The 24,107-nt window shown below is 34.2% G+C and overlaps 1 protein-coding gene across 1 annotated transcript in view; it reads right to left on the reverse strand.

Moving 5' to 3' along the window:
* Positions 1-24,107, reverse strand: part of LOC118744098 (microtubule-actin cross-linking factor 1) — a 719,134-nt gene that overhangs the window by 605,841 nt on the left and 89,186 nt on the right. The window contains 1 exon segment of the mRNA XM_036476824.1: positions 3,818-3,988. Within this exon segment, the coding sequence (XP_036332717.1) occupies positions 3,818-3,988 (171 nt within the window).

Here is a 24,107-nt window from a genome sequence, read left to right on the forward strand (position 1 = left end):
CTAAAACAAAAGTGCAATGCCAAAATAAGATGAACCAGTTTAATAGTCTTTAGAAATTAAAAAATTTTGGTTGAAAAAAGAGGTACAAAGGATTTCACAAAAATTGATTGAAATATTATTTTTTTTGAAAACTTCCATTTTGGCACTAAGTGCCAAATTGAAATGTTAAGTGCCATTTGATGTAAAAAAGGGCCAAAAATGGCACGGTTTGAGCCAAGTCGGCAGCCCTGGTCTTAACGTATCATCTCCAAAAAAAATTTGGCTAAAATTTTTTGTTTGCCAGATATACGTTTTATCAGTGCTCTTGCACCATATTCGCATTCGCAAAAGCTCCGCATTGATTATTGCGAATGCGAATGTTAAAATTTATGCGGAACTTCCGCGGTTGCGAATGCGAATGCGAATATTCGCAACAAACCTGGTACAGAAGAGAAACGACTGGCATGCTTTGTTGAACTCGGCCAAAACCGCTTAGGCGGTTACAGCGCCAAATAAGAAGAAGAAGAGTAGCGGCTACCATTATGAAGCAGACCATTTTTAAAATTCTTAATCGATGCTTCCTGAGCTACTTCCGACAGCCATTCAATCGGAATTTCCAGTTTTTACATTGATTTGCTTCCATGTATCAACATTTTGTGAACAGATGGGGGGCATATTGTACCATTTCTGAATAAAATTTTCTGCTGTTTTCATGGTATACTTACAGTAGGGGAGCCCACGGTACTAAATCGGAATTTACTCGAGCGTCATTTTGACCTATTGAATTTTGAAGATGATATGATGGGAAGAAAGAAAGGGCGTGTGATGTTTTTCCATCCACCGGTGGCTTCCAAAAATGTAAAAAAAAGTTGCATGGATTTACTCGAGCGCGTCAGATATTGATAGTGAATAAATCAAACGTGTTTCTGATGACGGAAATATGCTAATCAGCCGGTTTGCATGGTGGGGTTGGGCGTACGGAAGGGTCAAAAATGGGTGACACAAAAATTTACTCGAGCGCGTCAGATATACACAAGGGATGTTAAATAGGCCCGAATGAACCTGCCATTCAATAATCTGACGATTCTGATGTGACGCAAGCTCGTGGTGTCTTCTTGAAGGTGCAAAAAAAAATCGCCATTTGGATTTACTCGAGTGCGTCAGATTTTCATACAGAAGGTTTATCTCGATGCCCATGTCGTCCTGTTCCATAATCTGACGATTATCTGGATCGGATTCTTAATCCGACGGTTTAAAAAAATAACTTCGTTTCTGAGATGCACAGTCAACCAAACATATATTATTGTAAACACTTATTATTTTATCCGTGCAACTATTCTCATACAGCAAGTCCGGTCCGACTTGGTCGTCAATTTATTCTATGTTTTCTAACCGATTTGGGAAATTAAAAATCGTTTTGAAATCAAATTCAAGTCAATACATTTTTGAAATTCCGAGCGTATTGAAATTTGGTTTATGCATCCGCTTTGAATCACAGCGAACTGGGTCAAAGCGCTTAATGTGTCGGTATAAACAATTAGTTAGTAAAGTGTCATGTAACACCACGAGTGCTTTGATCGCCCATGATTGCGTGATACTTTACTAAGATACTATATGAAGAGTGTGCAAGAAGGGAGCGGAGTTTAATATTTTTCATGCAACTTAAGGTTGCCGAATTTAAAATTATCTGAAAAATGCGTGTTTTTCTTACATACAAATTCTTATGCCTAGTGATTTTAGCTGAGAAATGAGTAAAATTCACATACATAAGTTAAAAAAGTTATTTTTAATTGATATGTGCTACTAATTTTTCTTAATATAATTTTAATCTAATACTCCTTCGAGTTACGATTATTTCAATCCTAATTCAAATTATTTTGAAACTGGAATTAAAGTAATTGTAATCGAAGACGCACTTAATGTAGATAAAGGTTTTGATTCGCATATGCACATATTTACATATAAGTGTTTCCATGCAGCCGTACGCGACATTCGTACGCTTATGGAGTAAGATTACGGTTATGTTGTAATCCAAGGGTACTATGTTTTAGAAAAATATAAGCAGCCTCGAAAATGTGGAAAATATCCGTTCAAAACAAGGTAATAACGTACGCGACAAAAAAAAGTGTTTTTAAGGCACATATACATATATGAGAAAGTCTGCGAATCATGGGAGTTTTTCTTTTCATTAAAAATTCCTAATCTACGCTAAATAATATACCTTTACAATACTTCCATTTTTTAATAGAAATTATCTCTGGTTAGTTTTTATTAAAAAAAAAACAACACGACATAACGTAGGCAACAGATTTTTCCCCCATACAATATTTTTACTAGTAACACATACTAAATTCAATTTTTAATTTCATTTTTTCAGTTCTACTCCCCACGGTTTCGCGTTTTCAAAACCTTTTTCCGCCATCTGAATACGAAATTTAAAGTTATAAAGCCGTTTGAATTCATTTGCTTGCATTTTCGGTTTACATTTTCATGGAAAGACCCATATGTACATATACAGCGGTGCAACACACGAGCCTTTAATGAGAGTTTGTTTGGATTAATTCTCACATTTCACTCGCAGCTGGTATCATTTGCGAGCTTTTGGTCCGCTGGGTATACTTACATGATTGTGACAAACAATATGAACGGAAAACAGCAAGCAAATCAAAAAATAACAAATTTCGTAGAAAAATATGTAGAAGTTTTAAAACCAGCAAGTGCACGCGCTTATCTTTTTTGACGATTTTCGATACTCCGGCATGTGGAAATCGTCAGATTATATACTTTCCGTTATCCTTCAGCTGTTGCTTCAGGTAACATTTTTTTTGCAAGTTTGCGACCCTCCCAATCCCTTGCGTCACGCTCAATTCGTCAGGTTATTGAAATGCACACTTTTCAGCATGTAATCAACCCACCATTTCTTAATCTGACGCTCGAGTAAATTCACCAATCAATTTCTTTTTTACCTCGCTTTTATTAACTCGGGATGTAACTATGTAACATTGATGCGCCTAAAAGATGCAGTGATTTCCATTCTCAAGTTACATACCTGATGACAGTACGAATGAGAATTGCTTTAAACTTCCATTCTTAAAGTAACCTGCTGACAGTACGAATGGAAACTTTAATAGCGAGGTTTTAGTTTTTTAAACTATAATTTTATTACTAATCTGATCAGCTCTCCTATGCGCGCGGTTCTACATAGAAGGCTTAGATTTGGCAGAGGTATTCAACAGGATGCAGGATATCCCCCATATGTTAATCCGACGCGCTCGAGTAAATCCCCGAATCCCCTCTTGGGTTCGCCTACTATTACATTTCGGACTTTGTTGGAACTATTTTCTCTCTACTAAAAGAAACCAGAATTTTGGCAAGGAACCCTGGCTATACAACAGCTGCTAATACATATATATTATTTAGTGGCTCCGTAACTAGGAGTAAATATCCAGAAAGTAGTCCCCAGCCGAATTAAGTTTATTTAAATTTTCTCCAATTATTTAAAGCTACATATGGGGAATGAAGATTTTCGAATTATTCAACAATTTTAAATGACCAGAGAGGGACATTTTCGATTGATTATTTAAAAAGCATATAATTTCATACTGTGGTTCCGAAATTAATGAAAAAATATTTAAGAAATTAAATAAAGCCTCACTGTTTAACATATTTAAAAAGATAATAAATGAATTTTTTGAGCATATTTTTGCTAGTCCTGTTAATGAACAATAACATCTTAACAGCAACAACTTACCCTTATTCCCATTTTATTATCAACACAAGTTATGTATACATACATATTAATACTTTCGTACTTACTACTTAATACTTAAGTACTTACTTGAAAATGTAAAATTATAGTCCAAATAAGTCCAAGTGTCAATTTGGGGTTTCCATCAACAATGTCTTCAGCGCGAATGTTGACCAACTTAATTTTTTTGTATCGAAGAAAATCTAGAGCCATTTGAGCATTTTGCAACATATGAAATCGCATTTTCCCTTTTTCGCGTGGCTAAAAATGAAGTTAAAAAATAAATAATTTTTTAAGAGTTAGATTGTTATTTAAGTTATGTATACGGTAGAAGAATGTATATAAAGGGTGAACACACCAAAACTGCGACACTTTGGGAAGCTTATAACTTACCCAAAACGAATTCAATATTTTGAAATTCAAATACCATAAGTTGACCATGACCTTAGTTGAACGTAGAAGAAATTTCATTAGAATTTGATTCCTAGTTGAGTTAAAAATGACAACCGAGCTAGAAACGAGACAAACCATTTTGCACGAGTTTATAAATGATCCGGCCTTAAGTACACGTAAAATTGCTAAAAAATTAACAAATAGGGCCTGACAGTTACGAGAAAACCAGGGAGCGGGGGTTAGCATGGTCAAAGTGATAAAAACAGTGCTCGGAAGGTCCTCAGTGCGTTTTCGCGAGGTCCCAAGATTTTGTCGCGTTTTGTTGCAAAATCCGTACGGGGATCGCAGTTTTTCGTACAAAAGGTAAAGCGGAAAGCTTCATTGAGATGTTCTACAGCTCAAACAGTGCCAGGCCGAGCCGCAAAGTAGAATGTTACAGCGAAATCCCGCATTCGGAAGTTGTATGAATTCTGAATTAAAAAATACAACTGCTTTGTTATGGACTGCGAAACCTACTGCTATAAAACTTCAAAATATATTTTGCAGGTCAAGATTTTTATGCTGCTGCAAGTCGTCAAGATGCCCCTGAAAGTTGTAAGCTGAAAATGAAGTCCAAATTTCCAAAAACCACATGGTTTGGCAAGCTATTTGTTCCTGCGGCCGTAAGAGCAGCCCTTTTTTCGCATCCGGAACAATGAATGATCAAGTTTATCGGGATGAGTGCCTCAAAAGGCGTCTTTCTGTCATTTATCAACAGATAAGGAGTAGGACATCGTTCTAGGCGGACATGGCAACCTGCCACTATGCCAAGGACACATTGCCGTGGTATAATACAAATAACATCAATTTTGTACCTCACGACTGCAATCCACCCAATAGCCCAGAGCCACGTCCTATTGGGGAATATTGGTCAATTGTCAAAGGAATCTTGAAGAAAACAGGTGAAAGAGTGAAAATTATTGAAGAGGGCAAAACAAAGTAGTTGTGCGCATCGCGTAATGTCGATGATGCAGTCGTGCAGAACATGATGGCGCGTGTGCGATGAAATTACCGATCACTTGCATATGGAGCAAATAATATCTAATATTTTAACATTTTAATAACATCTAAACTTCCAAGTTATATAATACAAAAAAAAAGTAATTTCAAAGCCTTCTAGTTTGTTTCTGGTAGTAATTTCTAAGTGTCGCAGTTTTGGTGTGTTCACCCCCTATGTATGTGTAGGGAAAAAGTAACGTAAATGAGCCCCAACTATTCATTATTAGCTATGGTGCGCTTCGGTTGTATGACAACGATATCTCGCGAATTAAAATCTATGCGATTCACTCTAGGGAAATAGTTAGGTTAGGTTAAAGAGGCTGTCACCGCACAGCGCTCGGAGGCACACATAACCTGAAAAATCCCGTTGTGATACCGCAGGCGGAAGCCCTAAGTAGTTGAACCACCGAATGCGTTTTATATAGCGCAGAAAATTGAGAATGTTCGCCGAGTTGAGGTCGGCTAAACCGTCTAAAAAGTATTTACTGAACAAGTCATTGCGCGTTTTGGCTAGTGTGGGAAGTTGGAAGAGATAATGATCGGTGCTCACCACCACGTCCTCGTATCTGCAACTGCAGCAGACTTTTCCCGTGCGTGCCCATCAGGCAGTGTCCGACTACTAGCCTGACATACATTTTTGGGCAGATTTGCTTGGTGGCATAGTAGGTAGTTTCCACAGCCCACCTGGCATTTATCTCCTCGATGAGTTGAGCCTTTAATCTGTGTTCGCAGGAGGCTCATATAGTATCTTGGGCATACAACACTCAAGGAGCATTTTGATGCCAGCAGGTTTAGAATCTTTCCGCATTGTATGGCTAGATTGAATTTTGTTCCTTTAGATTTTAAAGATATTACAGCCGCCAAGCTGTCACAAAAATAGCGATATACCGTCCTCTAGAAGCCGAGGTTATGAGCCACAGAGCGGCCTCCATTACGGCTATTAATAATAATAATAGATTGGCGCTTACACATATCCTAGTGTTTGTGTGCCTTAATGTTGTTACAGAAAAGGGGGACAGTTTTATGCGGACTCCGAACGGCGATTGTGTTTCTATGAGAAGCTGTTTTTCAAGGCAGGAATACACTCGGAGGTTTACCATTGCCCGCCGGGGGCGACCGATATTACAAAAAACTTTTTTTCAAAATTAATTTTTTTTTTTAGATGTTGCTTTGACCAGGGCTTGAACCGAGGACCTGCGGAGTGATACCGCGCACTGCTAACCATTATGGTGTTCATCTCTGCTTTAAAAACGCTATAATGGTCCGTTAAGCGAAACCCGACATTTAGCGAAATCTTTCGTTAAGCTTGGAGTCATCGCTATATATGTGACCTGGTCTACGAAAAGGGAGCTTACGTGCGAAAACTAGTTTTCTGTGAAAAAGCTGTTAAAAGTAAGCAACTCGTTTCGTCAGTTTCTCATTATCTCGTTAATTGTTCTCCGCGCCGGACGTCCAGTAAGTGTTGTTGTTGGTCCAGTAAGTGTTGTTGTTGGTCGGAATATTATTATAGTTCATCGTGTAAGTTGCTAGTGTGGAACATTTAAAAAAGTAACACTGAAGAAGTGACGTTTACTGTTTCTGTTGATTATCGTCTTCGCATTTCGCATGAAATGAAACATGAGTGTTGATGAGGAGTTCAGTGCCGTATACGGACAATATTTCCATGAAAAGGATGATGAAAACTATGAAGAGAGCGATGATCAAACGTTGAGATTAAATTCAGTATTTTTTCTTTTAATAGGAAACACAATATCGATTGCGCAAGCCAAAGGTGTTACTGACATTGAACGCGCACAGAAGCTTAATCAATTTCTTGATCATCTCCACCGAGCCCGAAATCAACGAGAATATTATCAAAGTTGGTGTAGAAATACTGAACCTACAGCAGTCGTTCTGTCATTTGATTTTGCCCAAACCGTTCACTACCCTGTCAGTCCACAACAACCTGGTACAGCATACTTCAAAGCAACCAAGAAGTGCGGAGTCTTCGGAATTACAGACGAAAAACAAAAAGTTCAGGTTAGAATTTCAAACTGAATCATAGGAACTCAAATTGCTCGCCTTTACAGGATCTTACTTATATATATTTTTTTTACAGTACAATTACTTGATAGACGAAAAAGATGACGTTGGTAAAGGACCTAACTGTGTTGTGAGCATCCTGCATTATCACCTGCAAACCTACTATAAAGACATTGAAACACTCGTTCTTTTCTGTGACAATTGTGTTGGGCAGAATAAGAATAACACTGTACTATCATATCTGCAATGGTGTTTGGCTCGGGGTCTTAACAAAACTATTTTATTCAATTTTCTACTTACCGGGCACACTAAGTTCGCGCCTGATCGTTACTTCGGTATTTTCAAAAGTAAGTATGCCGTCAGTAACATCGACACGTATGCAGATTTACTGCAGTGTGTCGAGGCATCATCACCTGGGGGTTATAATAAAGCTGTATCGGCTGAAAAAGTCGTCTGGTATGAATGGGACAGCTATTTTAAACCACTGTACAAGTCACTTGTTGGAATAACGCAATTCCATCATTTCATAATCTCTACAGATAGTGTAAAAACAATGAAATTCGCAGACAGTGAAGAAGTGCAGTCCTTTAAGCTTCTGTTAAAACCTATCGATCCTGAAATGCCGAAAGTTATACAACCAGCCGGTTTATCTTTGGAACGTCAGTGGTACATCTATCACAATCTTCGCAGCTTAGTTTCGGATATATCTAAAGTAGATATTGTGGCTCCATTGCCGAAAGATTTGCCATCGAAGAAACGGAAGGCAAAAACTAGTGAAGATGTTCTCAAACCAGACGAGGAACCAGGTCCATCTTCCTCAGGATCAACACGTAAAAAGATCTCAAGGAAAACGACAACAAAGAAAAATACATAAACTACTCAGCATTATTATTTTTGGCCCATAATACGTTTTTCTAGTGTATAATCATGTCTTTATAGCTTATAATTCAATGTATTTTGTTCATTACCAATAAATTATATTTTGTCGTATTTTTACTCCTCTTCTCTACATTTTTAGTACACTTCTAAGCAAGTTAGGATTTTCTGCTTTTCACCACGTGAAAAAGCATCTCATCTTCCATCCGAATCAACCAAAAAGTGAAAATTGATTTTTTGACACCTAAGCCCCCTTTCCGTAGACCAGGTCACATATGATCATTGACCAAGGGTCTAAGTATATGGCCCGTTCGCATTCGTCACTCTCTGGGATTCTTATGGAGAACTTGTTGTCTAAAGTAGAGGAGTGGTATAATGTAATTTTCGTAGGTTATCCGATAGTTTCAAAGACCTGTGCGTGTCCGAAACGGGGGTCTGTCCACGGCTAGATCGTATTTAACCTGGCTGCGTTACAGACAACCCTAAATTGGGGTAGAGACCCACCGGTGGAAGATTTAGAATTATTTCCAGAGATTTGATGGGTTTGGTGGGTAGCGCTCCTGTGACGAGTATGGAAGCCTTCCTCTCTACCATTTTGACTCTGGATAACGTATTACTTAGCGCATGCGTGTGACCCCGTAAAGGATGGGTTTTACCACCGCTGCATATAACCACTTTATGTGGCTTTATTTCCCATGTTTTTCCCAGTAAGCTGTCGCTTAATACCGTGCACATCAAAATCTCGTTTTACAAATTCACGGCCATTATCGCTACGAATAGCTTTGCAGAACTAAAACTATATACTTTTCGGGCATTTCCGTTAAGCTTCTTGTCCGCATTTGCATTTTTCCTGGTATTCGTCCTTGCCGTAAACACCTGCTGACTGTCGCCATTTTCCGCTTTTTCGCCCATCTCTTGGCGACGCTCTCCTTCTTCAAGCAACTTGATTCTCAACGCATTTAATGACGGTAAACTATCACGTGCTTCTATTGCGAGCACAAAATTTTCGTACGTTTGCGGTAAACTTGATAGCAGAATAATGACTAAATTGGTAAATGAAATGTTGCAAATGGGTGTCAAACTAAAGTGGTATAGAAAGCTTAATTTGGAAAATATTCCTAAGGAGGGTTGCCACCTGTTTAAAGAACTTAAATCAATTCATATGATAAGATAAATGCAATATTACGATACAGGTGTCAAACTAAAGTATTTTAAGAAAGCTTAATTTCTAAATGTTTTTTGTATAAGTTTGTCACAAGCTTGTAATCAAACGAAATATATTTAAGAAATCTTGATTACACAGTTTGAAAAATTTTGACCTTTTTTACCACTTCAGAAAAACACATCGTTTTTTCTAGATTTATAGGCACTAAGGCCAAATCTGTTCGCATAATTGCTTTAACACGTCAGGATTTTGAGAAATCCTAACCTCAAAAGTGCCAAAAACACGGTTTTTGACGATATTTGAGTTTATATTATGAGAACAAAAATTTTGCTTTTGCTTATTTCTTCTTAGGGCATCATTTAAAATCCATTTTCGTTTGTTTAGATTCGGTTTTTCTTTCTCGATACACACCCATTTTCCAAAATTTTATAATAATGCTACTTCTTTTGAAGGGATTTTTGTTAGTGTCAATTTTGAGTAAATTAGGGCCGTTTTCTCAAGCCTGTAAGTTTAAAGCTCACTTTGTATTTAAAGGTTGCATTAAAATGTATGACTGTGTCTAAAGTAAAGCATTTTATTATCGGGTTTAAATTGGCTTACAACCAAGAATCATACGTCAAAAACCGATAATTAAAATGACTAACTTTAGACATAGCTTTGCTTTTAATCCAAACTTTAAATATAAAGTGAACTTTAAAGTTAGAAGTTACTTCAGAAAACGGCCCTTAGCGTCCTTTCATTTCGGAATATCGAAGCTTCAAGCATTTCTGAAATTTACCGTTATATGAAAAGTGATAGTAATTTTAGTCCGATTTCAATAATTTTCAACGTTTTGCTTTTACGTGGCAAGCAAAATAATCATACCGAGTTTGGTATCAATTGGTAGAACGGTTACCAAGATACATATATGTGATCATACGTGGGCGGTGCTACGCCCATTTTCCAAAATTTTATCATAAACGTATTTCTTGCTCAACTTTGAATAAATTAGCTTTAGTATTTACTGATTTATCAAGACTTCGTATTTCTCTAAATTACGGTTATATGTACGGTGACCATCCGTTCTGTTTTTGCAGGACCGTACTGTTTTTCAAAGGTCGGTCCTGCGTAGTTTTTCAAATCTGAAAAACCTGAAAATGTACTGATTTTTCTCAAGTGTCCTGCATTTTTCCCGCATTTTATTCGTTATTTTTAAATTATCGGACAACGGATGGATTTTTTCAAAAAAGTATTTTTGGTACTTTTCGTAGCTTTTCTGCAATATCTTATGAAAAAATTTCCCAATCAACGTAAGCGACTTACAGCTCGAAGGGTATTGATGTGCCTCTTTCCAAAACATATAACTGTGGCGACTTCAATGAAAATTATCATTACCATTCAGTGTGCAAACCCTTTTTTTATTTTAGTGTGGTAGAATCAGCAAAAATATGTGGTAGATTTGAATAAGATGTGGTAGATTTTCCATTTTTTTATTGGGTATACATATCGCCGCCGTCAAAAGGGGCACAACTCAAAAATTAGATCGGAAAATATAATGCAAGTGGATCGTACAGATACAACGCAATTGATGCAAAAACAAGTATGGATGTATAGCATTTTCTTGTTAGAGAATATAATCATTAAGGAAAAAATATTTTCATTCATTTGAGAAAAATCCTTGTTCCTCTTTTAGGGACGGTGTGCGAAGTATATGTATATCATATACACATAGTATGTAATTAAGAATTAAGTATTTGTGAGTGTTTTACCAGATTAAAATGTCTCATTTTATTAAGTCGACAAAATATTCGACCCTTTTACAAACTTATATTTTTGCGTATATATTAAACCATAGGATGGAACAAAGAACTCCTTTCAATTGCATAATACTTTAGCAAATATAAATATGAGGATTTTTGAAATATTAAAATGTTAAGGCGAAGATATATTTAAAGCCAAAGTTATGATGTACGTTTTTCAAAATTTATTGAATAACTTTTATATTTCTTATTAGAATTTAGTTGAAATTTTAGAGTTATGTGAAAATTGTAACCAAATGCTCTGTCTAAAAATGTGGTAGATTTTAAGCTTTGTGTGGTAGATGTGGTAGAAACCAAAATTTTAAAAAATATGGGTAGTTCTACCTCATATGTGGTAGAGGTTTGCACACTGTTACCATTTGCATTTTGTCGTCAAAGTCGAAAAAGTGAGATTTTCAATCAAATACGCAGTCATTTGAATATTTTTTTCCATTATTTTAAAAATTCGATAAAGAAGATATATCAGTACAGTAAATTTTGAGCCAAAGAAATGTAGAAATGTAGATGCTATAGAGCGCAATCTGCGCAAAGTATATATTTTTGTAAACGGCACTTTGTAACTCGTCGTTTACGTCTATTCATGACGCCGATTTTTGACAAATAACTGCGAAAAGTACCAAAAAAAAACAAAAACAATTGTATTGTTTTCGTTTTGAACGACTCAACATTTGCCTATAAAATAACCTTTTAAAGATTTTCACTTTTCGTGTAAGCTATTGTAATTATAATATGTTTTACTATACTTTTATAAATATTCATGTAAAAAAAGATTAAGATCAATGAAGAAAACGTGATTCATTTTTAAAGTTTAAAATGTATTAAGAATTTAGAGTCATAAATACTCTTTTGATATTTTTATGCTACGTAAATATATGTAGGCATATTTTTGAATAATTGTCCTTCAATTTGAATCCATATTTATGGTCACCGTAGTTATATGGGATGTGGGCGTGATTATTGTTCGATTCTAAAAATTTTCAGCCATTTGGTATGTTGTACCAAGGCCAACAGCTGTGCCAAGTTTGGAAGAAATCGGTGCAGCGGTTACCAGGATATACACATGTAACCATAAGTGGGCGTTTCTACGCCCATTTTCCAAAAATGTATAATATTACTATTTTTCGTCTAAAAATTGTAAATATCAATTTTGAGTGAATAATTAATCAATATAACCTTCCACCTTATAAGAGTCGATTAAAACTTATTACTATTCCAATTTTACAACGCTTTTATCAACTTGCAATGTTGTGTGTCCAGAAACTTTCAATGTTGTGGATCCAGAAACTTTCAATGTTGTGTGTCCGACACCATAAAACCTTTGCTTTGAAAAGTTCCTATAAAAAAGCATAGTGCATAGGGCGACATCTGTAGTGAATAGGGCGAGGTAGATGACATTTTCAATTTCATAGATTGTTTATAATGACTTTTGCTAAAATTTCAAAATCAAAAGTTATCAAAACAAATTCTATGGGACTGAGAAATATTATTTTCTACTTTTTAGTCCATTTATAAAAGCGTTGTATATTAAAAAGTTTTTTTTATATTATTTATTTTTATAGTTAAATTACAAACAGGCTCAATTTCAAGTCCGCTTCTTCTGGGCGAAGTTGGCCTTAATGTTCCCGCCCGGGTATCAAGGTACTTTTGTCTTCTATTTCTGAAAGCTTGTAAAACTAATTTTGAATTGCACGACCCACTCCGTTGCTTATGCAAGGATTTTAACTGTCATTCCAGCACGTTTGATATATCAGATCCGCTTTTCAGCATTAAGAAATCGATACTGTCCTCTCTCAATAAATGATTCATTAAAATAAAGATATAAAATCGGCTGTTGAATTTAGTTCTGTAGCTGAACAGTTTTAGATTTCGACACTTAACAAACTCCTGCCTATCGTGACTCGGCGCAAAAATTGAAAATACTGGTTCCGTAAGTCATGCGGACTGCGCCCTCGTGCGGATGGGCGGGAATGGAGGGTAAAAACCGTTGGGATTATTATTATTATTATAATCTTCAGTAGTTACTAAAATATCGCAGTTTTCGTAATTCTTAAAATTACCGTTATACGGGAGGTAGGCGTGGTTATTTCACGATTTTGCCCATTTTCGATGGCATTTGTCCGACGCTGAAAAGAATTATACACACCGAGTTTCGTTAAGATATCGTGTTCACAGATTCGATTTCTTTTTTCATTCTGATCATTTATGTATACATTTGCTGTAATGCCTTCCACCAAATATCCCTGTTTTTTTTTTAATAAATTCGATTCCTTACATATGTATACATGAAAAAATTAGAAATAATATTTTCCTACCGCATCGTCGTTAAAAGACGAAGAAAAATAGATTTTGATCACGCGTTATATGGAAGAAAACGCGCCCTCCACAAACAAAAATTTAAAAAATCAACGGCAATTTTTAGCGACTTAAAACTGGCACTTTATTTTACTAAAATTGAACGGGCTACAAAACTATTACTAGAATAATCTATATTTTCATAAATAATTAATGAAAAAACTTTGTCATTTAAAAAAGTGTGAATATTGTATTAGAAGAAGGTGTACACTTACATTTGGCACTGACTGTACATAGATAAATTTTCTTAAAAAAATGTTACCAAACGAAATTGGTTAGGAATCAACAACTGAAATTAAAAATAAGGAGGCTCGAAATCTATTTTAGAGCCATGCTTTCACGGACTTTTTTGTTCAGAATTTCCAGTAGAATACTTTTGTAGCGAAACAAAGTCGGTTATATTTTTTAAGAACAAAGTGACCCGCCCTAATGTGCATACCTATTGTTTTAACTTTTAACGTTGGCGAAAGAGATTTACATGATTTCTTATTCTATAAATAGTCTTGTGCAAACCTAAAAAAAATTTAAAAAATTTGCTTTCAAATTTCTCATTTGATTACACAGTTCAACAAAAAATTAAATAAATGTCTAATTCAAAATAGGTGGCGACCCTATCAAAATATTTTTGAATTAGGGATCTTTAAAATACCTTCCATTTGATACCCATATTATGATGTTTTAATTAATTTGTAACTAATTTCCAGAGGCGGGCATTTTTTGATTTTCCAAACACATGTAATTGGGCTTCAAAATGCTGCTTGCTGCGACGTCGACACATGTATACTATCATCGTCTTCGTGCGTCTTGCGATAATTGACGATTGACTGATGCTTCGCTGGTATTTCGGCAAAGCAAATCAAATCAGTTGCTGTTGAGAGTGTTCGGACGAGAAGTTTTCTTAGTGGTAAATAAGCATGAAAAATTGTGGTACATTCCAAATCAATGTGGTAGATTCAAATAAATAAATTTATAAATATGTTATATGCACTTATGGTCAGCTGATTAAGTTAAGTGACATTTTGACCAATTTGGCTATTTATATTTTTTGTTTATTTAATGTTTATCTTTTTTTTTTGCTGACGGTGCTAGGCATTTTCTTCCATATAAAAGAAATTGCCAATCATTAAAAATCAACGCGATTTCATAGCGCTTGAAATTTGAACTTAGAGCTACTAAATTCTAATGGGCTATAAAACTGCATACCTAAAACTCTTCTAGAAATTCTAAATAAAAAACCAAATCGACAGAATAAGATGCTTTTTTAGAAATGATCTATCATTTTCTGATAGAGAATCATTTTCTGATAGACATTGATAATTTTCGTGTTGATGTATATTACTTTCACGAACCATAAATTTAATAAAGAGGGCTGCTTTAAATTCTAGCAGCTTCAGTGCTCGATCACACTCTTTCACCTTTTCAAAACGACTTGACACAGTTTGTAATGTCTTTTTAAACAAGACATAACATTGCGACTCATAACGCGATAGCAGATCACGCATTGCGCACACACTTCCATGTTTTCTATGCAAAAAAATGTATTTCCCATTCTTCCCGAAACATTTTATATATGTACATATGTATTATTCGAAAAGTTGTGCAGTGAAGTCTCAGCAGCAACTGATTCGATTTGCTTTGCCGAAGTGCTAGCAAAGCATCAGTCAATCGTCAATTATCGTAAGACGCACGAATACGATCATATCATACAGTATCGGTCATATCTATAGCACGCCATTTCAAAATGATATTGTGTGCCACTTATGTTTATTTATTAATTTTTAAGAATTTTCAATTAAAATTTAGTTCATTCTCAGACAAACCCCATATATACCCAAGTTTAAAAATTTGTAGAAAACTTCAAAAAAGTGCAACAAAATTTCACCTAAATTTCAAACTTTTTTCTCGGAAGTGTTAGAATTTTTTTTGAGTAAACAGTTTTTTAGCCCCTGCAATTTTAGTCTGATAATGTGAAAATTTCAAGTGGCTCCTAATTACCGTTAATTTTTTAGAATTTTTTTTGTCGCATTGGCTTCCATATAATGAATAAACTCAATTTACTTGTATATGGAAGAAAACCGCAACACCTTTGGCGAAAAAAATTCTAAAAAATCAACGGTTACCTTTAGCCACTTGAAACTTGCACATTATCAGACTAAAATCGATTGGGCTATAAAACTGTGTATTCAGAAAAATTCTAACACTTCCGAGAAAAAAGTTTGAAATGTATATTAAAATTTGTTGCACTTTTTTGTAATATTCTACAAATTGTTAAACTTGGGTTTATATGGGTTTTGTTAGAGAAAGAACTATATTTTAATTGAAAATTCATAAAAAATAAATAAATAAACATAAGTGGCACACAATATCACTTTGAAATGGCGTGCTATAGGTATGACCGATACTGTACATGTGTCGACGTCGTAGCAGCAATGTTGTGTTTTGTTGTAGAAAATGCCCTTTCATTAATGCGCAAATGAACAAATTAAAAAAAAAGAAGTTTCAAGATCTGAAAGTTTTTTAGCTGACGGTGGTAGAAGTAGTAGAAATGTAAAGTGTTATCTACTCCACAAATGTGGTAAAGTCCGATCACTGGCTGTTGAGCAAAACTTCGCTGCTTCGCACACAAGCGCATGTGTGTGATAGTGTGAGAGCCCACCTCTGCTAATTTCGAATAGGTGGCAACCTTATACGAGTCTTCTCAGAGATCGTGCCTTTTCAGATAACCTTAAAATCCAAAATATTATCTGTGTACAAAATTTCATCAAAATCGTTACAAGCCATTTCCGAGGACGCTATGGTTATCTATCTTCTATATATATAAATGTGAATGTCTGTTTGTTTATTATCTTATAACTTTTGAACCACTACACGGAACCGCACGAAACTTTGCACACTTATTTGCTTTTACCCCGGGAAGGTTATAGGCATGGTTTTGTTTTCAAATATGGTGTCAATTTTGAGAGGGGGCGTGGCACCTCCCTTAGGGCTGGAAATTTTTAATCAGCTATAACTTCGGAACCATAAGTCACATAAAATTTAAATTTGGTATGTAAACATATTATTGGTAGGTGCTTATAGTAAGGTTTATATAAATGAGTTTGTAAATGGGGGCGTGGCACATAACATAGGCGTGGAATTTTTTATCAGCCATATTTTCGGAACCACAAGTCATATGACTCCTTTAATTCCTTTTGATATGCCTTTCGAATTTAAAATACCTCAGTTTCCAGTTCGCTTAGCTTTTACAATGACAATACACAAGAATGCCTCAAAGTAAAACCCCACACTTTATCGAAAATAAAAATGCATTTTGGTTAATAGATATTTTGAAGGAATAAAAAAAATCTGTGAAATCATATTAGAGTTATTATTCGTAAGAAATTAGATAGTATTTCTTCTATTATATAATTTATTGGAGATATTTTAACCTAAATAAAAACACCTGCAGTGCCAAAAAATTATTATTGCATTTCATTCCATAACACCCACGCTATACAGCTGTCCTACCATAACCTAAATAAAAACACCTGCAGTGCCAAAAAATTATTATTGCATTTCATTCCATAACACCCACGCTATACAGCTGTCCTACCATATTCGATTCTCGATTCTCGAATCTTATTTAATTCTTACGATTCTAGGAATCGAATAATCGACGGCGAGATTCGAATTATAATCGATTTTTTATTTCAATATTTCTTTCGCGTGAAAAAATCTATAAAAATGGCCAATTATACAATCAAAGCTACTAATGCTATTACAATGAATCAATTAAAATTATTGTAACAAGAGTTTAAATTAAAAATTTTAATAGTAAATTTGTGGAAAAATTGCTTCATTTGCTATAAAATTTGTGATTGACATACTGTCGCCGGGTAAAAGATTGTGGTAAGGGCAATTTTGACGATTTTTAGTTGTAGATACAGTTATATATTCTGAAATAAGGTCTTTCGATTGGTGTTATCAGGTTTTAGATATCTCCTTTAGTTTCCGAGATATTGACTGCAATTTTTTCGATAATTTAGTTACAATTTAGTTAGTGATGCAGTCGTATTAAACTAATCAATATCTTAAAATTGGCGATATTTTTTTTTACCATCTGTCATAAATAATAATAATATAATCATGATAAAATTTTATCAGAGGCAATATTTGTGAAGGGGAATTTTTTATCTTGATAAAAGCATTTGTAAGATGGCTATTTTTGCCGGATTTCATTACTTTAAAAAAAAATATTTTAATAGAAAACATCTAAATTTTTGCTTTTATATTGAAATATCAATAATGTTGTCTCCACGAAGCTATCGCGCAAATGAAAATTTAGCTGTCAAAGTACCAAATTGCTGGCAATATTTATCAAGATAAAAGCTCTGATAATTATTGCTTGCCAAGAGCAATATGCGGTCTCCATGGGCAAAATTTTGCCTGATAACATTATCAAGATAAAAACTTTTGCCTGTGCCAGAAATTGCAAAATTTCGCAATTCTAACAACTGACTCGTATCTAGGTTAGGTTAGGTAAGGTGGCAGCCCCGTGTAACCGGAGCTCACTTAGACAATGTAAGATTGTCCTTTGTGATACCACTCGTATCTAAAGATTAATGAAAAATAAGAGAATCGAGATCTCAGAATCGATTCTCGATCGATTCCGAAAATTTAGAATCGATTCTCTAAAATCGATTATTTGGAGAAAATCTTCGATTCTGGAGTGGAATCGGAATCGATTTTTCCATCCCTACTGATACCACGGCTGTAATAAAATTCGAGCAGAGAGTATAACATCTTTAAATAAAGTATTTTTCATATTTGTATAAAGACGTGGGGTGAAACCCGCGGGTAAAAGCTAGTATATATAACAAGAATTGCTAGTTTATGTAATAAGATTAAAATAATTAAAACCAAAAAAATGGAAATTAGTTACGAACTATGTTTTACCGATGAGCCCGAGGATGCTGTTGCCAAACAACTGACAGACAACTACGTTGTAAAAGTTCAGTTGAGGTGTGTCCCACAATACCAATTCACAACTTACAAATCAACTATCTTCAAAGTTGTGAATCATAATAGGGGCCTATGTTTGAATTAAATTCCAAGGAAGTAATTTCTGGTCAACGTAGAAATTAAGTCTAAAGTAACTTCCACAAGCCCATGGGAGTTATGTCCGTGCAAGTTATGTTTGTTACCCTTTGTTTAATCAAGGATTTAAAGAACATGCTGCAGATTGAAAGTAGCACTTTCAATAAAAAGTTAGATTTTGAACTCTTTTGTTTGCAATTTCGGTAGGCAATCAATTCCTGAGCGGCAGCACTGCTTGTGAATACCACAAGCTAGGGGCGCGATATCGAACCAAAAATAGCGATACGGTACTCATTTAAAGTATCGCTTCAGAAGAATCGGGTACCCATTAAAATTGAATTACAAAGACTATCGATACCAATCTATCGCTGATGGCTAGATTTCAATTTACAAGTAAAAAATGTACATACGTCCACACGAATGCTTGACGATAATTTTTTTAAGAGAAAATTCAATACGGTTCTTGATTTCAAAAAATATCGTTTCGAAAGTATCGAGTAAAAATATCGGCATCCAATGACAAAAGTATCAATATGGTATCGTATCGTATCGAAATTCATGTCCGTCCCCTAATATTACATTTACATTGAGAAATCAGAAATGCGAAGCCAAATCACGAAGCAAATGCGTTCCAATTGATAAACTATTTTATTGAACACACTCAAAAAAAAAAACTCCTCAAAAGCTTTTGTTTGTCTATTACGTTTGGAATTTTGTCAAATCAAAACAAACGCAACAAAATGAGAAAATCTTTGATATTGGGTAAAGCACCGCAAATATACCAGCAGAAATACTCTTCACATGTGAACATGAGTAAATGGAACATTTATTTTACAGTACTTAAAAAGATAGGAACCAAAAAAGAACATCATAAATTTGAGGGACTGAGCAATGTTACTCAACAGCGCTCTGCTACATAAAACACTGTTCCGCTTTCAAGAGTACTTGAGTATGTTGATTGCATTCAGTAGTATTTGAAAACTTCATAGGAAGTATAGGAATACTTATGAAGTTGTTTCTTTTAGAATATTAGTATTTAACATAATGTTAAGAAAAAAATACGTTTTCTTTTTATTCCAATATATAATCAAAATATTGTTTTATATTTAAAAAGCGCCGATGCCGACATCTCTCGCCGGACGCTTCAATGTTTGCAAAAAAGTTCGAATCTTACATATCGTCACCTGAAATGCAAAAAGACGTAACAACATCGTAAATTAAACGGAAAAAGTCGTGACACATATTTTATTTATTTTTTTTCATAAAATGATTTTGGGAGTTGTAATTCGATTATATAAATCAAAAAGTGAATTTTGAATTTTTTATTAGTTATGACTTTTTGCATTTCAACGATGTTTGTTACGTGTTTTTGCATTTCAGGTGACGATATATACATACGTTCATACCTAACAACAATCGAATGGTAGCAGCTTTCATCATTTAATCGATGATTTATGTACATACATATTATACAAATTTTTTAAATAACCAAAAAATTGTTTCCATCCCGCGACCTCTCTTTATGACCAGTTTTTATTGTCAAATCGATATACTCGTTTCCCAATACCAGGTGCTCATACATGTGAAGTAACAAGTTTTCTATTTCTAAAGGTGTTCGTACACGATATGTATTTACATGTGTACATGCCACTTTTTACATATGGAATCGCCAACATATCTTGTAAAGGCAAATTAGATTTGTTTCTGTACAAAGCAGATGCACGTACATACGAAATAGATATGTTTCTATTTTCATCTTACACACAGATAGAATCATCTGAGTTTAGTTTACTTCGTTTTCAAAGAACGTATTTTTAAATAGTTAAATAAAGACTGTGAATTTGACGGACATACGCAATTACATATGTATTGAAAGACACATTTACAGATGCAAATACATATCGTGTAAGAACACCTTAAGCAGAAAATTGTTTTGTATAAATTTTTAAATTTCCACCATTAAAAAGTGATACAAACAAATGTATGCGTATGGAAAGCTTCCCAGCCAGTAAGAAAACGTACATTTCACGAACATTATGCTTCACGAGGGATTCTCGATCGGCCAAAAGTTAGAGAAAGGCTCGTAAACGATAAAACAAAAACAAAATAAAAGAGGCTTGTAGCATGATAAAAACATTAGAAGGTAAAACCATTCTCTGAATTCGTCGACCATGATTTTTTTCTGACGTTTGCAAACATTTTAAAATCATATAAAATTGAAAATAAAAAAATGAAGTTGCTCACAGTTGTTGTTGTTTGAGATTAAAAATGAGAGATTAAAAATGTTGGCAAACGTCAGACTGCCTCTCAATGATTTTACCTTGTAATGTTTTTATCATGGTTTGTAGTAATTTGTCAGCACAAGAAAAAATTTTCATTCTGTCGGAAATTTTTCTTGAACCACAATATTTTATAATATATATTATTCACATACGAATGCTTTTTCGATCCGTTTACGACTGTTCGTAGGCGATCGACAATTTCAATCGAAAAAATACTCGTAAACAAATCGTCAACGGCTATTATAAACGACATTTTTAGTCGGTTTTTCTTCGAGAAAATATCCAGTTTGGAGTTCGTTTACGATGATTTTGCTGGCTGGGTTGCTACTTAATATGTATGAGAGCCTGGTATTGGAAAATGAAAATATCGTTTTGTAAAATTAAAAATTGGTTCTTTGTATAAAATGAATTCACTTTCTTTATAAAAATATGCTGTTGGCTCCATATTCGGAGTGCCCACATTGTTACCCCATCGTTTATTATTTAACATAAGAGTCATCCCTAACATTAACATTATATAGCAACGGTGGGCAATCGCGGCTCTTTAAGCCAAATTCGGCTCTTTGCTTAGCAAAGTGCGGCTTTTTTTACTTTCTCTTTGCTTAGAACATTTTGGCTCTTTTTACTTTTTACATATTTCTTTGCTGGACATTCTTTTCCTTTGTGTTGTTTTTTTTTATTGTATTCTTTTTATATACACATACGCAAATTGAGATCGTAAATTATCCACAATTGGAGAATGAAAATTTGCTTTGTGACTTAATGTTCTTTACCGATATGATGGAACACTTGCAAAACTTGAATTTGTCTCTATTACAAGGAATAAAGGAATAAAAATCTTTTTGATTTGTAGCAAATTATTTTAAGTTTTGAAGCTAAATTATGTCTTTTTATTTATGATCTCAAAAAAAGAATATTTCATCATTTTCCATGGCTAGAAAAAATATTGCACATGATTTAAAGACAGATTTTGAAAAAAGATTTGCCGATTTGAAATTATTTAAATGTACGTTTACATACTTCATAAAACCTTTTTTATGTATCATAATTGAGGATGAATTTACAATACTCCTTTTTAAAAAAAAAGCAAAGAACAGTTGGAGTTTTTGGAATGAAAGGAAGATAAGGTACTGGAAATGCAACATAAAGCTTTGTTATTGCTTGAATTCCGGCAACAAGTACCAGATTTAAAATATCCGCTGTTGAAAACAGCTGCGTTCCGTATATTTTCAATGCTCGTATATACGTATAACTCTGAGTCTTTGTACTCTACAATGAAATTCTTAAAGTCAAAATACCGTTCACAATTAGTTGCATTCGCGTACCTGATAATTATTGAATGTTATAAAAACTATCAGCTTTTTGTGTTAGCGTACGCAAAAAACTTGCACAGTAGGGGAAATTGAGAGAGCAAAATGACGCTTGATTTTGAGAGAAAGCTGCTGGTTTCTGCTGGAAAAAATTTTTGCCAACTGCAATTTGCCAACAAGAAAACAGCTGATCAAAAACAGCTGGTTGGAAGTTAAAATAGTAAAATGTGACTGATTAAACTTGTAGGAAGTAAGTTATTATTCGTTTAGTCAGTGAAGTGTGTCAGGATAAGACTTCGGAATTTGTTTTCTTACGTTTTCATTTTTATACTTTTGAATGTAAAGAAAATTTGTATCAGATGTTCGTCTAACTTGCAAGTTTCTGCAAATTTTCTGCTCGTCTAGTATTTTGGATATTTTTCTCTTGTGAGAGAACAGATGACATTTTGTCGGAATTTTGTTGATGGACATTTTTTACTGGATATTTAAACGAACGTACCTATTGACCAACCATCATTTAATAGAACTGTTACGAACGCCTTTTACTGACGTAAACCCAGATTTTGAAAATTTGGCCAAAGGGATCTTTTGAATTTTCTTTAATATCTATAAATAATATTAATAAAATTAAAGTTTTTCATTTCTAATAATAGTTTTATTTAAAAATAAATTTTTTTTTCCTGGCTCTTTGTAGCATTTAGAATTTACGTGTGGCTCTTTTCGGCCTCGGTCTTGCCCACCCCTATTATATAGCATTAAACGAAAACTTTCAACAATACTCAAAAAATACTTGTGAAGGAACATCTTTTTTGTGGAAGTTTAACAGCATGGGACTGCCGCTTTATGTTGCTTTTTTTCGGAACATAATTTGTTTGAGTACTTTTTTTATGTATACAGCGCTCAATATCTTCACTTCTCTTCCTTCCATACCCTTTTTGTTAGAGTATGAGTAGTTTACATATTTAAAGAAAACTTCACAGTGAAGCAAACTGAATTCCGATGCAGACCTTTAATATTTGGGTATACGAATTATTAATTTATACATAACTATGCAAATTTTTTATTTAATGAAAGAATAATTGCCTCTTTTCTATCCAAAACGTGTTAAAAAATATAAGGAATGCAGTATTTGTTTACATTCATTTTGTTTTTGTTTTCCCTTTTCAATTGATAATGTCAAAGGAAATGCGAATCAAACAGTGTAAACACCTTCATATGACTGATTCCAAATCATGCACTTGGGTAAATGAAATATAAGTGTAATCGACGTTCAATTATACGAATGTTTCTGCCTTCGTGCAGATGGTCAACAAAAACACTTTTCGTTTCCACCATGAAAATTTTGGGAGAAATGTCGATGCTAAAATACATCGGCAGAAAGACATCGATATACATATCGATGGTTTCCGATGTTTTACAATTTATTCAAATTTATTTAAAAGCTTAAACATTTTTAATCCCAACCAACGCAGTCTTTTTTGAAATGCAATTTGAAGCCTATGTATTTCCCTGTATTTAATTAGCCTTCATATAGCCGCGCTAATTTGAATAAAAAATCGTAAATTCGCAGGTGCCAAAAGTTCCAAGACCTGCAATAAAAACATTTTCTGTGAATAAGGCAATAAATTTGTCGTAGACAGACGGTGGGCCCTTCTTAATAACTGGGTTAGCATTATCAATACTGGACGCAAAATTGGGAATTTATGAATGAATTTTAATCCAAGGCAAGTTTGAGAGTATAATGATGCAGACGTTTAGAAGATTGTTGAATGTGTGGTAAATTTAGCGATGTTAAAAATTTTTAAATATCGAAGGCACGTTTGCTCCGGTCGACAGTACGAATTAATTTCTTATTCGTTAGTTTCTTTAATTGTTTTGTAGTACATTCCTTATAAATTGTAAAACATATTTTTAGATTGGAAAAAAAATTCCTAATTTCGAAATCGGCAGTAAAATCGGCTTCACAGCTTTTCTCTACATCATTTTTAGGTTCAAAATCCATCGAGATCAAAATCGTAGCTGTGTAGTGTAACTGAAAGTCGACCATGCTTAACGTTTATAATTATT

This window comes from Rhagoletis pomonella, unplaced genomic scaffold (assembly GCF_013731165.1).
Source record: "Rhagoletis pomonella isolate Grant_MI unplaced genomic scaffold, Rhpom_1.0 Rhpom_scaffold_00008, whole genome shotgun sequence".
NCBI classification, from domain to species: Eukaryota; Metazoa; Arthropoda; class Insecta; order Diptera; family Tephritidae; genus Rhagoletis; species Rhagoletis pomonella.